At 51.0% G+C, this 13,903-nt stretch overlaps 1 protein-coding gene across 1 annotated transcript in view; it reads left to right on the top strand.

Moving 5' to 3' along the window:
* The first annotated feature begins 1,935 nt into the window (after positions 1–1,935).
* Positions 1,936–13,903, top strand: part of BNIP5 (BCL2 interacting protein 5) — a 13,335-nt gene continuing 1,367 nt past the window's right edge. Inside the window, exons 1-10 of the mRNA XM_007467295.1 lie at positions 1,936–2,560; positions 3,912–4,031; positions 5,927–5,991; positions 6,227–6,467; positions 7,491–7,622; positions 8,793–8,851; positions 9,177–9,417; positions 10,287–10,418; positions 11,320–11,384; positions 12,778–13,020. Coding sequence (XP_007467357.1) covers positions 1,936–2,560; positions 3,912–4,031; positions 5,927–5,991; positions 6,227–6,467; positions 7,491–7,622; positions 8,793–8,851; positions 9,177–9,417; positions 10,287–10,418; positions 11,320–11,384; positions 12,778–13,020 — 1,923 coding nt within the window. The remainder of the gene's footprint in view (positions 2,561–3,911; positions 4,032–5,926; positions 5,992–6,226; positions 6,468–7,490; positions 7,623–8,792; positions 8,852–9,176; positions 9,418–10,286; positions 10,419–11,319; positions 11,385–12,777; positions 13,021–13,903) is intronic.

Raw genomic sequence — 13,903 nt, 5'->3', positions numbered from 1 at the left:
AGCCCCAGGTGTTTCAGATTAAAGACACACTAATCAAGTGAGCTGCCCACACCCCAGCCTACTTAAAAAGCTGCCCAGGAGGAGGTGGTTCTTTTGTCTTTTCCATGGGCAGCTGCTTCCTTCTAGATGGAAAACGGAAGGGCCCCGGCTGCTTTAAGATGGAACTGGTGCAAATTCATTTATTGTATGTTAACTAAACATTCTTAGGTATTGTTCAGTTTACTAAATGTTTGTTATACACTTATTCCTTTGTTTAATAAGTACATCGTTCTAGGTACTCAGGATACAAGACCTAGCAAAACAGACAAAGGGGAGGGAGAGAGGCTCAGACAATAAACCACTAAACACGGAAAGGTATGATATTGCCTAACATCGGGGGGTGCGGTAAAGGGGGAGACGGTGTGCTAATGGGAGTGCAATTGGAGGGCCCCTATGGGAAGGTGACATTTGAGCAGAGCCCTGAAGGAAGTGAGGGAACAACTGTAAGGTGGTCTAGAAAGAGGGAACAGCCAGGGTGAATACCCAAGGTGCAGCAGGCCTGAGGGATAGCAAGCAGGGCTGCATGAGGGGAGTGGAGTGAGTAAGTGAGTGAGAGGGGACGGGAGAGGTGATGGGGCCGGGTCAGTGGGGCCTTGCTGGCCATTGTAAGGACTTAAGGAGGACAAGGGTAGAGCAGGGAGATCAGTTAGGAGGTGACTGCAATAGTCCAGGTGAGCAGAGATGGGGCCTAGACCCAGGAGGGGTCTAGGAGGAGGGGAGATGTGGTTCGGGGCCAGGTGTGCTTTTTAAAAAAAATTTATTTAATTAATTTATTTATTTTTGGCTGTGTTGGGTCTTCGTTGCTGTGCATGGCCTTTCTCTAGTTGTGGCGAGCGGGGGCTGCTCTTTGTTGCAGTGCGCGGGCTTCTCATTGCGGTGGCTTCTCTTGCTGTGGAGCGTGGGCTCTAGGTGCATGGGCTTCAGCAGTTGTGGCTCGTAGGCTCTAGAGCGCAGGCTCAGTAGTTGTGCCGCATGGGCTTAGTTGCTCTGCAACATGTGGGATCTTCCCAGACCAGGGCTCGGACCTGTGTCCCCCTGCATTGGCAGGTGGATTCTTAACCACTGTGCCACCAGGGAAGCCCCGGGTGTGCTTTGAAAGTGGAGCCAACAGCCTCTGCTGATGGATCAGACGTGGGGAGCAAGAGAGAGAAAGGAGTTAGGGATGACTTCAAATGTTGGACCTGAGCATTTGGAAGGACAGAATTGCTGTTTACTGAGCTGTCTTGTGAAATATTCTTAACAGCCTGTGAGATAGACAGGTAGGTCTCAGGCACATTTCAGATGAAGACAGTGGGCCAGAAAAGCAGCAGGAGCTGCCCGCGGTCCCAAGGGGCAGGACGTGGCCTCTGGCTCCAGCTGTATTCATTTCCTATTGTTGCTGTCACAAAACACCACAAACTCTGTGGCTTTGGAATAACATGAATCAATTATCTTCTGGTTCTGGAGGTCAGAAGTCCAAATGCAGGGAATTCCCTGGCCATCCGGTAGTTAGGACTCCACACTTCCACTTCAGGGGGCCGGGGTTCCATCCCTGATCAGGGTACTAAGATCCTGCAAGCTGTGCGATGCAGCCAAAAAAAAAAAAAGTCCAAAATCAGTCTCAATGGACTAGAGTCAAGGTGTTGGCAGGGCCGTGTTCCTCCTGGAGGCTCTGGGGGACTACCTGTGAGACCTGGGGCATGACCCGCTGTGGATCAGCTTCCTCCTCTGGGAAATGGGACAAGGGTAGCCCTTCCTCCCAGGGATGCTGAGGAATTTAGGTGAGACAACAGCTTCGAGAGCTGATAGTACTCACATTAAGGGTAGGTTGGTTGGGCACATGGGTCAGCGCTGCTAGCCCACCCGGCAGACTCTGAGGCCTCTTCTAAGGGAGTTGTCTGTTTTGGTTGCAGTGCCATGGAGCCGCCGCGGGGCCCAAGGAAGCCTCTGTCAGGGAGGAGAGCCAGGTCTCTGGACAGGCTGCGGAGCCCCCAGCAGGATTCAGAGTCGTGGGACTGCCGGTGCATTTCCGGGCCCACCAGCCCCTCCAGGAGGATGCTGCGCCGGACGGCCAGCGATGGGGCCAGATGTCCCAAGAGCCCAGCTCAGTCTGCGGAGGCTCAGGGCACCACGGCTGCAGCCCTCAGCCCGGAGGAGACCAGGGAGTTTCTCCCCAGTGAGCAGAGGCCTCCGCAGGACACCAAGAAGGACAAGGCCCAGGGTCGGGCCCAGCAGGGCTGGCTGAGGGCCATGATGAACTTCTTATTTGGGACTGGCCCTGAGGAGCCCAAGGAAAAGACCAACAAGAGGGCCAAGGGGAAGGAGGGCCTCCCCGAGCCCGCAGAAACCCCCGAGACACTGGGCGAACCAGCTCCCAGGAAGAAAGCCCACAGCAAGAAGGCCAGCCGCAAGAAACACGGTCACAAGAAACATGGTGCTGAGGAAACCAAGGGGATCCGAGATCAGGAGGCCAAAGGGCAGGAGGCCAAGATGGCTGGTGCCTCATGCTGCGAGGAGGCTGCTCCGGGCCCAGCAGCTGGGGGTGAGCAGACCATGCCCATTTCTATGGTAACCCCACAGCCACCATCCCCCACCCCAAGGGCTAGGGTGCTCTGAGCTGGCTGCTCAAACCTCTCAACAGAGGGGGACTTGGAAGGTAGGGCCACTATCAGGAACAACACCACTTTTTTTTTAATAAGATTTTTAAAATATTTATTTTATTTATTATCATTTATTTTTGGCTGCATTGAGTCTTCGCTGCTGCGCGAGAGCTTTCTCTAGTTGTGGCGAGCGGGGGCTACTCTTCATCGGGGTGCGAGGTCTTCTCATTGTGGTGGCTTCTCTTGTTGCAGAGCACGGGCTCTAGGCGCGTGGGCTTCAGTAGTTGTGGCACGTGGGCTCTAGAGCGCAGGCTCAGTAGTTGTGGCGCACGGGCTTAGTTGCTCCGCGGCATGTGGTATCTTCCTGGACCAGGGCACGAACCTGTGTCCCCCTGCATTGGCAGGTGGATTCTTAACCACCACGCCACCAGGGAAGTCCAGCACCACTTCTCTGAGGCAGAGCAGCACCGTGGCTGAGAACTTGAGGTCAAACCCCAGTTCCACCACTCGCTGGCTGTGTGACCTGGGGCTGGTGACTTTCCTCTCTGAGCCTCCATTTTTTTTTCCCCTTGATACAATGGAGATTATAACAGTTGCCATCTCGGGGGGGTGGCCATGGCCCAGAGCTGACACATGGGAAGTGCTTCATAAGTGGCAAATGTTATTGTTAAGTACTCTGGTTTGAGGAGCACGGACCAGGGAGAAATAGGAAGACAGAGGGGAATCAAGGAGGGAAGCCCTACCCTCCAACACTAGTCTACATGTGAGGACTGGGGCTGGGTAACAGGGAAATAGAAACAGCTGGCTTCTGGGGTGCAGGTTCTAGACTTGGCTCCATCAGGAATAAACTTGCTGTGTGACCTTGAGCAAGTTGCTGTCCCTCTCTGGAACCTTTGATTCTCGTTTGTAAAATGAAGGAGCTGTTCCCCAAGGTGCCTTCCTTTTCTGACGCTTAGCGTTCTGGAGTTGAATGTTCCACAGGCTGCTGGAGGAAGATGAAGCTTTGCCCTATAGGACTCAAAACTCAACATGTTTTTAATGGGGGAGAAGGGTCACAAGGAAGATTCAAGATATTTTGGGGGTGGGGGGAAGGATGTCTGGGTAGAGGCAGCCTCTTTTCAAATGGAAACCTCGGTGGGTTTCTGATTTTTTTTGGTTAAGCCTAGAGCTGCTCCAGCAGTCCCTCTCCTGCTGTGAATTCTATGCTGTTTTATTGTGTTGATTAACAAAGTTGGAAGAATGTCACTGACACCCACACACTGCCCCACTCACTTGGTTTCATCTTTATTACAGGAGGGGAAGTTTCTGACCTCCGCCAGTTCTCCCTTCTTGAAGGTGGAGGTGCTGGAGTCCGGAAGGTTTCTTCCCAAGCCACAGGTCACCAGGGGGAAGAGGAGCTCGGAAAACCTGACAGTGAGTCAGAATCTTCTTAGTGCCCTCTTTGCCTGCAGCTGGGGCAGCTGTTAGCAAACGAAGTGAAATGCTCCCGAGGCCTGCTTAGACCTTGGATGCTTAGACCTCTCAAAATGTGTGTGCTGATCTCACTAGTTCTGGTGCTTCTGGTCACATTTACATTAGAGTTTCACAGAAGGGAGTCTCAGGAATCAGACTGCCTGCTGGCAAATGCTCCTGCCTTGTGTGTTGAGCATGGGACTTTTTTTTTTTAGTCATTTTAAACTTATAGAAGGAATATATACATATATATACATACACATATATATATATACATATATATTTAAACATAGAGAAGAGTGGAAAGAGCAGTTCTATGCACACTCATATACTCACAATTGTTAACAGTTGGCCATATTTGCTTCGTGTGTGTATAATTTTGTTGCTGAACCATTCTAAGTAAAATGATGCTTCAACCTTAAATCTTAAGCACGTATCTGCAAGAAATAAGAACAGTCTCATACACAATCATAGTCTTGTTATTGCCCCTAATAAAAGAAATAATGCTGTATTAATCTAATTCCCTACAAAGAATGGGCATATTTTATTTTATATTTTATTTATTTTTTAAATGAATTAATTTATTTACTTATTTTTGGCTGTGTTGGGTCTTCGTTGCTGTGCGTGAGCTTCCTCTAGTTGCGGCGAGCGGGGGCTACTCTTTGTTGCGGTTTGCCGGCTTCTCATGCGATGGCTTCTTTTCTTGCAGAACACGGGCTCTAGGTGCACGGGCTTCAGTAGTTGTGGCATGCGGGCTCAGTACTTGTGGCTCGCAGGTTCTACAACACAGACTCAGTAGTTGTGGCTCACGGGCTTAGTTGCTCCACAGCATGTGGGATCTTTCCGGACCAGGGCTCAAACCTGTGTCCCCTGCATTGGCAGGCAGATTCTTAACCACTGCGCCACCAGCGAAGTCCCAAGAATGGGCATATTTTAAATGATATGAAATGGAGAAGCTATGCATCTGTCAAAGAACAGCGAAAAGGCATTTAATTGGTTATTTTGCAGTTGTCAGGTAGACTGAGTCAAAGTACAAAAGCCTAACAGGATTTAGAAATGAGAGAGAAGAGAGGGGTGAAAAAACCTGCAGATAGCCTGGGAAGAGGGAATCTTGTTTGCACCTTCTTTTGTGTAAACTGATCAGCTGGCAACTAAGCAGAGGCTCCTTTGGGCACATTGTCTTTGGGTAGGTCGACTGGAATATCAAAGAAAACCATTTATGTTGTTTGGGCTTCTCTGTAAAGCCTTGGCAGTGTAGTTGGGGCACCAACGGGGCAGGCTACCTGTGTCATACCTGCTGGAGTGCCTCTGTCCAGCTTAGTTAGGCCTCGTCTCCATCATTTCCCCTGCTGGAATTTTGTAGGTTGGATCAACATTAGCCTTGCAAAGTATTTCCAAGCACAGTCTCTCATTTGATGGCCTGACAGCCTTCTGAGGGAACCAGGACGGGGATTATGATCCACACTTCACAGAGGAAGAGATGAAGGCCCAGAGAGATTAAGAGACTTACCCAAGGTCACACAGCTTGTCAAACCCCAAGTAGATATGCACAGATCTGCAATGTTCAAAGGAAATCATGGGGCACAAGTTGAATGCTTGAAGGACTGACTTGAAACTTCCTGCATAAAATTTCATGCTTTGGCCTCGTACCCTTCGCCTGTGGATCTTCCAAGCCTCTCTCAGAAGGACCAGACCCTGGAATGTGGTGCTTCTCCCACACCCCACCTTCCGTGCTAAAGGAGTTGTTTTAAGAGGACCCTGGAGGCCCAAGTTGGTCTCAGAACTCCAAGACAGTCATTAGAAAGGATTCCCTGTGCATCTAGAAAGATTAACTGGGTGCATTTGTTTTCTTCCAGAGGATACCATCATTCAGAAGATAGTGGAATTGCTCCAAAAAGTGGGAGACCAGTGGGAAGAAGAGGTGAGGTGCAAACTGTCTGCACAGATGCCCAGGGGCCTGCTGCCTTCCCCTCCTCCTCCTTGCTCGAGCCCCACCTGTCCTTCTGGGCCTCAGCGCTCCCCTGCTCCAGGCTCTGTCACCTCCCTTGCCTGGGGCCACCCTGAAGCCCTTGGTTGCCCCTCAGGTGCTTCTTGGGGAGCTTTCCCCTCTCCTCAAGGTCAGGGGCTTGACTCAGTTTCTCTCATCTCCCCCACAGCAGCGTCAAGCCCCTCAGCCAGAGGTGGCTCCTCAAAACCCAGCACCAGGCTTCAGGAAGAAACCCCAAGAGAGAAAGTCTACCCTCAAGAAAGCCTTTTCTCATAAGAAACATGGTTCTGAGGAACCCAAGAGAGCACGGGCTGCAGATGTTTCCAGCCCAGAGTCCCGGCCGCCCAAGAGGCCCAGCTTTCTGCCCCTGTGTGTTGGTGGCCATCGGCCCTCCAGCTCCAGCAGCCCAGGTGAGCAGGCTCACAGTTACCACAGCAACACTGCAGCTGCCTACTGCGCTGGAACCTTCCCCAAGGCTTGCACTGGCCATTTTCAGAGCTGCCATCCCAGTTCTGACTTTTGCTCTGCCCTGAGCAGTGTGGGGAGGGCAGAAGGGATACCTCCACGCACGAAGCCTCACTGTCTAGGCAACCCAGCTAAGCCCCTGGTGGAAATCGTGTTCAGGGATTTCCCCCAACTATCCTCATCTCTCCGCAGCCTCAGCTTCCACACCTTGGCAGGGGGTAGCATGTGCAGGAAGGAACTGGAGCCTGGGAGGCAGGAAACCTGGGTTCTGGGCTCCATCTCTGTGCCTCAATCTCCTTGCCTGTAAAATGAGACACTTCCCTGCTGTGTATCTATATGCAATCAGTCCTCATTTTACGAATTACGTCTTATTATCCTCATTTCACAGACGAGGGAACTGAGGCTTAGGGAGGTAAAACAATGTGTTTGTGGTCACATGGCCCATCAGTGATGGAGCCAGAGCTACAGGGAGAAAGGGTCAGCCTGGGTGTCAGGGAGGAACAGCCCAGCAGGTCATCTTGGCCAGAAGAATGTATACTTTAAAAAGGAGAAGGCAATGTTTAACACCAAATAGTGGATCCCCAGTGGTGGGATTTCAGGCCACAAGGGGAGACATTTTCATGTAGGGGGATCCTGGCTGTGATGAGTTTAATTCGTGCCAGGGCATCAGGCATTTACTCTCCAATTCATGGATCAAGTCAAGATGGTGGAGGGATGAGGTCTCCAGGGGAGGGAGGAGAGGGGAGCAAGGCCCAGGAAAGGCAGCTGTATGGAAGTGCAAAGGGTTGAGGGAGCTGGCTCTTCAGTACTTCAGAGCCACGGCCCTGCCCAGCAGTTCCCCGCCACCCCAGCAAGGCCTTTGCATGCACTAGCCACGGAGTGCACTTTGGAGTCTCTGCTGACTTCTGTGCATTAGTTAACACCCTCAGACTGATGAAGCTCACTCACCACTTCCTCTTGCTTCTCAGGTGTGGAAGAACCTGAGGTCCAAGAGGCTCTGTCTACAGACGGTGGGGATCCAAGTCCCTTCGAGCTTTCCAACCCAGCAGGAAGCCGGGGACCCGAAGAGGACCTGCAGCTGGACAGAGCCTCGGAATTCAGTCAGTACCCCCTCTCCTTTTCTCAGAGGCCCCTTGGAAGATGTCTGGTCTGACCCCTCTACTTGCAGAAGAGAAACTGAACCAGAGAGAGGCAGTGACCTGTCCTTACCTGCAGGCTGCGGAGGCAGCTCAGGGTCCAGAGCACAGGCCCCGAGCCAGGCTGATGTTACTCTGTCTGAGTCTCAGCTGTAAAACCACAACAGTGATAACATCGTCCTTGGTGAGGCCAACATAAGGCGATACAAGGAAAGCATCAGCCCATGGCAAGGGCTCGATAGATGGTACGATCTTTGGGCCTGGATTCAAATTTGGGCTCTGACCTCTCCAGCTGTGTGATCTTGGACAAGCTACTTCATCTCTGGTCTCAGTTTCCTCATCTGTAAAATGGGGATAAGAATAGTACCGACTCTCTAGAGTTGTTGGAGGCTCTAAATGAATTAATGATGATAATGCATTTAGAGCAGTACCCATGAGCAGCTAATAAATGTCAGCTGCCATTTATTGTGACTATTAGTGTTGTTGTCATGTAGCCCAGCTTGAGAACATAACCTCAGGAGAAGTAAAGAGGATAGGAAAGGGGGTAGGGGCCTTAGGAGAGAAGCTGAACCAATGGTAGCTGCCATCACTATTATTATTATCTTATCATTGGCAGAGCCGAGCCTAAGATCATATAATCACGGTCAGTTCTGTGTGTCTGAAGATCCACTTCCCCTACCTCCCCCATTCTGCCTTGTTTGCTTTTCACAGAAAATGTGCCTTGAAGGGGAATTGAGAAGGGCCCTTGTTCTACCTAGAAGAGGAGGAAAGAGCGGGGTGAGGGGACTTGTGGGGACCAGGCCTTTCCTTATGGTCTTGAGACACCTTCTCCTGGAGGCAGGGGCCTCGGCTGTTTCCTGCACCTAACAAGGCACATCTAGGCCCTTCCTCAGTGGTGAATGAATAAGTGAATATGTTCCCATGAAGCCAGCTCTGCCTGCAGGTTACCTCTGAGGAATCTGTGGTCCCCATGGGTTGGGCCTGAGACAACCTTAAAGGCAAGCTCATTAGCACCCCACCCTGGAGACCTGTGAGAATCATCCAGGGAGCCATTGGGCCTTAGGAAATGAAGACTGACCACAGAAAGGCTTTTCTCAACACACAAGTGTGAGCAACCGCTTTGTTCTTTTTTAGAATTTATCCAGAAGATCCTTGACCTACTCCAAGATGCAGAGGAGCAGCGGGGAGACAAGGTGAGGAAGACATTCCCCGTGTAGACCCTGACCCTCACTATGGACACCCCCACCCCTACCTGGCACAATAACTTCCCTGCCCCTCCCCCAGTTCTACATCTTGCCAGAGCCTGGCTCCAGTCTCTCCTTCCCAGAGCCTCCTCTGACCGCTGCAGGCTGTACTTGTTTCCCCAGCTCTGAGCACCAATCACCCTTCTCCCCCGGCCATACCCTCTCGTCCATAGTGGGTCTCAGTTTGTTTCAGGCGATGGTCTCTTTCCTCCGCTCACTTGTAACCTCCTCAAAGTAAGGGACCCTGACTCAGTTTCTCTTATCTCTCCCACAGCAACTTCAAGTCCAGGAGCCAGAAGTGGCTGTAGGAAACCTGGCCCCAACCTCCAGGAAGAAATCACAAGAGAAAAAGTCCAGTTTCAGAAAAGCCTTTTCTCATAAGAAACATGGCTTCAAGGAGCCCAAGAGAGGGGGTGCTGCAGGTGCTGCCAGCCCAGACTCCCGGCCGCCAAAGAGGCCCAGCTTTCTGCCCCTGTGTGTTGGTGGCCATCGGCCCTCTATCTCCAGCAACCCTGGTGAGCAGGCCTGGGGTTGCCATGGTAACAGAGGCTGCCTCTGGCCCCTAGGCTTCTCCAGAGCAGGGTCGGCCAGCTGCTTGGTGTCCTGTGCAGTCTTGACTTTCACTCTCTGCTCTGAGCAGAGTGGGGAGGTGTGGGAGGGCTGTGGAGAGGAGAAAGGGGCCGGCTGCTGCCAGGACCCACCCCTATGACACACAGCTTCCCTCCCCCCCACCACCATAAACACCTAAAAACAAATGTGGTATGAGAGCAGTGCATCTGTTCCTCAGACACATGCATCAGAATCACCTGGAAAGCTCATAGAAGAACAGAAACCCAGGTTAGATGAAGTAGGATATGGCCTGGGCCTCTGTTTTTTCACTACACCGAATTATGTGGAACACTGGTGTACAACAATTCTCCTGACATTTACGGAGTGCCCACTGCCTGCCACATTCACACATATTATCTCATTTAACACCCCCACTCACAACCCTGTGAGGTCAGTCCTGTTGCTCCCATTTGACAGATGGAGAAAGTGAGGTTCAGACAGGCTAAGTGACTCGGCAAAGGCTCGCAGAGTTAAAGGGGAAGTGGGCTCACTTGGTGGGACCTGTTGGTAGGCCTGCTTGTTTTCCTCCCAGACCATGAGGAGGCAAAGGGGGTGGTTGGAAGAAAGAATGAGATTTCTGGAGGCGCAAAAAGCACTGTGAACTCCTCTGAGGCAGGTCCAGTGGGGCTGGGGGTTCCCAAGGAGGCTGGGAAACCAGGACCCTTCTTGAGCCAGAGCCTTTGGACAGCTTCTTGTCAGAACCTGGGTTCAGTGATGTGCTGGTGGATTTGAGACAGGTGCAAACACACTTACACCAACTCCTCTTTGCCCTCAGATCCGGAGGATGTGGAGTTCCAGGAGTCCTCGCCTGCAGAAGGGGGGCCAGTTGGATCCTCAGAAGCACCCTCCCAGGCCAGAAGCCACAAGCCAGAAGCAGGACCTCAGCCAGATGGAGCAAATGAATCTAGTTAGTGCCACCCTGCCCTCTCCTGGGACAGCTTCCCCGGGGCTTCCCTTTTGCATGGATTTCACAGCCTGAATCCTAGTAGCGAACTGGGAAGACAGCTGACAAGTACCCCAGGAGACTCCAGAAGGGCAGAGCGGAGACAGGGTTGGCCTTTGAACAGGCGCTGGTGGGGCAGGGTTGCAGGTGGACAACCTTCTTCAGGTAGAGAATACCTGTCCATTCTGTGGGATGTAATTTCACCCCCACCACATGCCATTGCTTTGCCTGAATGTTTCATATAAAATTCCTGTCTTGCTCTGGGTCTCATAACCAGTGGCGCACTGGCAAACAAACTCTGGGTAAGGGCGGGGGGATTGGGGGAAGCCCTGATTTGTAGCATTTGCAGATTTCTGTGGTATAAAATTCCCACCACGGCCAATTTCAAGCTGCTGACAGTTTATAACAACAGGTCCATAAATGTCCTGAGTATTTACAATTAACTCGGTGCAAGCAGCCACCTGCACGTTGCTGTATATAGCCCAGGCTGATGGTACATTCCTGTTGCATCAGTAGCCATGGCATTTGCCCTCCCTACATTCTGAGGAGTTGTTCCTGGTCCCAGCTCCCATTCCTGACTACTCTGTAGCCTGGATAAGGTCTCAGTTTCCCCACCTGTCAGAATGGAGCTGAATGTGGTGACAGGTGAGGCTCGGCAGGCCGAACTGCCTTCGATTTCTATACAGCTATAACCAAAACAAAGCTCACATGCTCCAGCTCTAGTTTAGGGGAAGATTTTTCTTTGCCCTCTTCATATCTAATCTGTGTACTGTGTTTTAGAGACAAAATACTTCTGCAATCGATGGATGGGTTATTACACAACAACATGTCAATAATCCCTCAAATCCTTCTTTATTTTCCTTAGAGGAGCTGATCATCCAGAAGCTGGTGGCCCTTCTCCAAGAAGTGGATGGCCAGTTGGGGGAGCAGGTGAGGATTGCTCAGTCTCCACAAGGACTGGACCCAAGTTCAGTCACCATCTTTGCATCTGGGTGACCGTGGTAGGCCCCTTAACCTCTATGAGCCTCTGTTTTCTCTTTTGCAAAATGGGGGATAAATACCTACTTGCCAAGGTTAGTGCATATATAGAAAATGCCAGACACATAGCAGATGAGATCAATGTTAACTTAAAAATAATATAAACCTATGTGGCTCCCCCTGCCAGCCGGGACCTCCCCTAGTCCAAATCCTCCTTGAAGTTCAGTTCATGAGCCACCTCCCAGGAAGCCTCCGTCCCTGAGTCCCGCTGATCTCGTCCTCTGCTATCTGCCTTTCACTCTGTTTTGGCACGCACTTCAGTAATTATAAGGTCTCCAATTCTTTCAAACTTTTATTAGAGTTTTATTCTTCCCTTGCTAGGTAGGGTGTAACATAAGGTTCCCTGCCTTTGGAAACCTCACAGACTACTTGGAGAGACAAACGTAGATCACATATGAAGAGAAGTTAGGTGTGAGCACAAGTCAGAGATGAGTAATCAGTGTAGCTGACCTTGTTAGGGCCTCTCCTTACCACCACAGAGCACCTGGCTCAGCTCCCAACTGCCAGTACCTGCATCCCTTTGCCTGAGGACTGGCCCCCAGAGCCATTTACCACCCACAGGTTAGGCCAGAATGAGCACTTTCCACCTCCCCAGGAGCAGCCCTCAACCACTGGCTGATGCCACATACCCCAGCCCCCTTATCCCTTGGAGGGATAACTCTGTGGTGTGTGTTCTTCGAGGGTTCCCAGAGTGCCCCAAGGGGATCAGGCTCAGCTGCCAGCCTGAGTGGGATGCCTTCCCATTCTTGCCCCAGGTCTCCATTCCCCCATCTGCGTTTGCCAGGATCACTTACCACATAAGTGAGCTGCATCCGAGTCCTGGTCTCTGGGTCTGCCTCCGGGGGGAGCTCAACCTAAGACATTTAGGTATTAAGAGGAGGAGGCTTAGGGTGGGAACTAAAATTCATCCAACATCCACTTTGCACAAAACATTAAACTATCTCACTTAATCTCCTCCCCCCAACGACAGTGTCGGGGAGGCACATATTACCCCCATTTTACACATGAGCGGTCACACAGCTAGTAAATGCTATTTAAGCATCTGTTATCTGAATCCAAAGACCTACATTTTTTTTTTCTCCCCCACTTTGTTCTGCTGGTGCAGCTGTACCTTGCAGAACAGATTCTGAGAGGCTGGGGATGGTGGATGAATTTAACAAGGGATGCTTGTCCCAGGGACAATGAGGCACCCAGCCTGGCTGCATGGAGTTGGGGGAGGGAGATGATGTGGGGAGGGGGCTCCCTACTGGCAACACTGATGACCTGCCTTCATTTCTGCTTCCAGATCAGGCAACACCCCAGCTTTAAGAAGTTTTTTTACAAGCTCTCAGACTCTTCCCTCAGAAAGCTCGTAGCCACCCTGCGCACCCAGGAGGCCCACTCCACGGAGCCCAAGAGACCCTATCCGTTTGTCTTTGGCTTGGCTAACAAATGTGCTGGCAGCAATTACCAAGCCGTCCTCAGCCTCACGGGCCTACACTACAGGCGACCGAGTTTTAGCCAGTTCCCATACAGGGAGGACCAGCAGGTGAGAAAGGGCAATATGGCATGAGGGGCCACAGACTCACAATCACAAGGATCTGCCTACAGTCCTCTCCCCTCCCCTGCTTACTTCAGGACTTCTGGGGTCCAGCTCAAATGCCACCACCTTGCCAAGGCCTTCTGAGACAATTCTACACCACAGCAGCCTCTTTCTTTTCCAAACCCCGCCCTCTTTGCCTGCTAATTAGCTAATCAGCATCTTCTTTATTTGGCTCTGGTTTCCAACTGAATGTGCATTTTCACACTTCTTGACATCAGTATGGGATATTGGACCAGCTACTTTCTTAGCTCTCCCTCTTATTATTTCCTGGGTTGTGCTGCTTGGCTTTCCAATTGAGACTCGTAAAATTTAGAGAACAAAGGAAAGTAAGATTACATATCAAATAAGGTAGGTGAGAAGGATCCCTGGGGCTGTTTGGTTCTGGAAGGCTTCCTGGAGTCTATTCTTCACTGACCTTGCCTTGATTGATTAATTAAGAATAGCCTCTTTTTGAATTATGGTTTTCTCAGGGTGTATGCCCAGTAGTGCAGGACAGGTGTAAAGACGCAGATGTAGAGAATGGACTTGAGGACATGGGGCGGGGGGAGGGTAAGCTGGGACAAGTGAGAGAGTGGCATGGACATATATACACTACCAAATGTAAAATAGATAGCTAGTGGGAAGCAGCCGCATAGCACAGGGAGATGAGCTCAGTGCTTTGTGACCACCTAGAGGGGTGGGATAGGGAGGGTGGGAGGGAGGTACAAGAAGGAGGGGACATGGGGATATAGGTATACATATAACTGATTCATTTTGTGATACGGCAGAAACTAACACAACATTGTAAAGCAATTATACTCCAATAAAGATGTTAAAAAAAAAAAAAAAA

The sequence above is a fragment of the Lipotes vexillifer genome, unplaced genomic scaffold (genome assembly GCF_000442215.2).
Source record: "Lipotes vexillifer unplaced genomic scaffold, Lipotes_vexillifer_v1.1 scaffold528, whole genome shotgun sequence".
Taxonomy (NCBI): domain Eukaryota; kingdom Metazoa; phylum Chordata; class Mammalia; order Artiodactyla; family Lipotidae; genus Lipotes; species Lipotes vexillifer.
The sequence above is the reverse complement of the archived record's forward strand: the minus strand, read 5'-3'. Positions and strand labels throughout refer to the sequence as shown.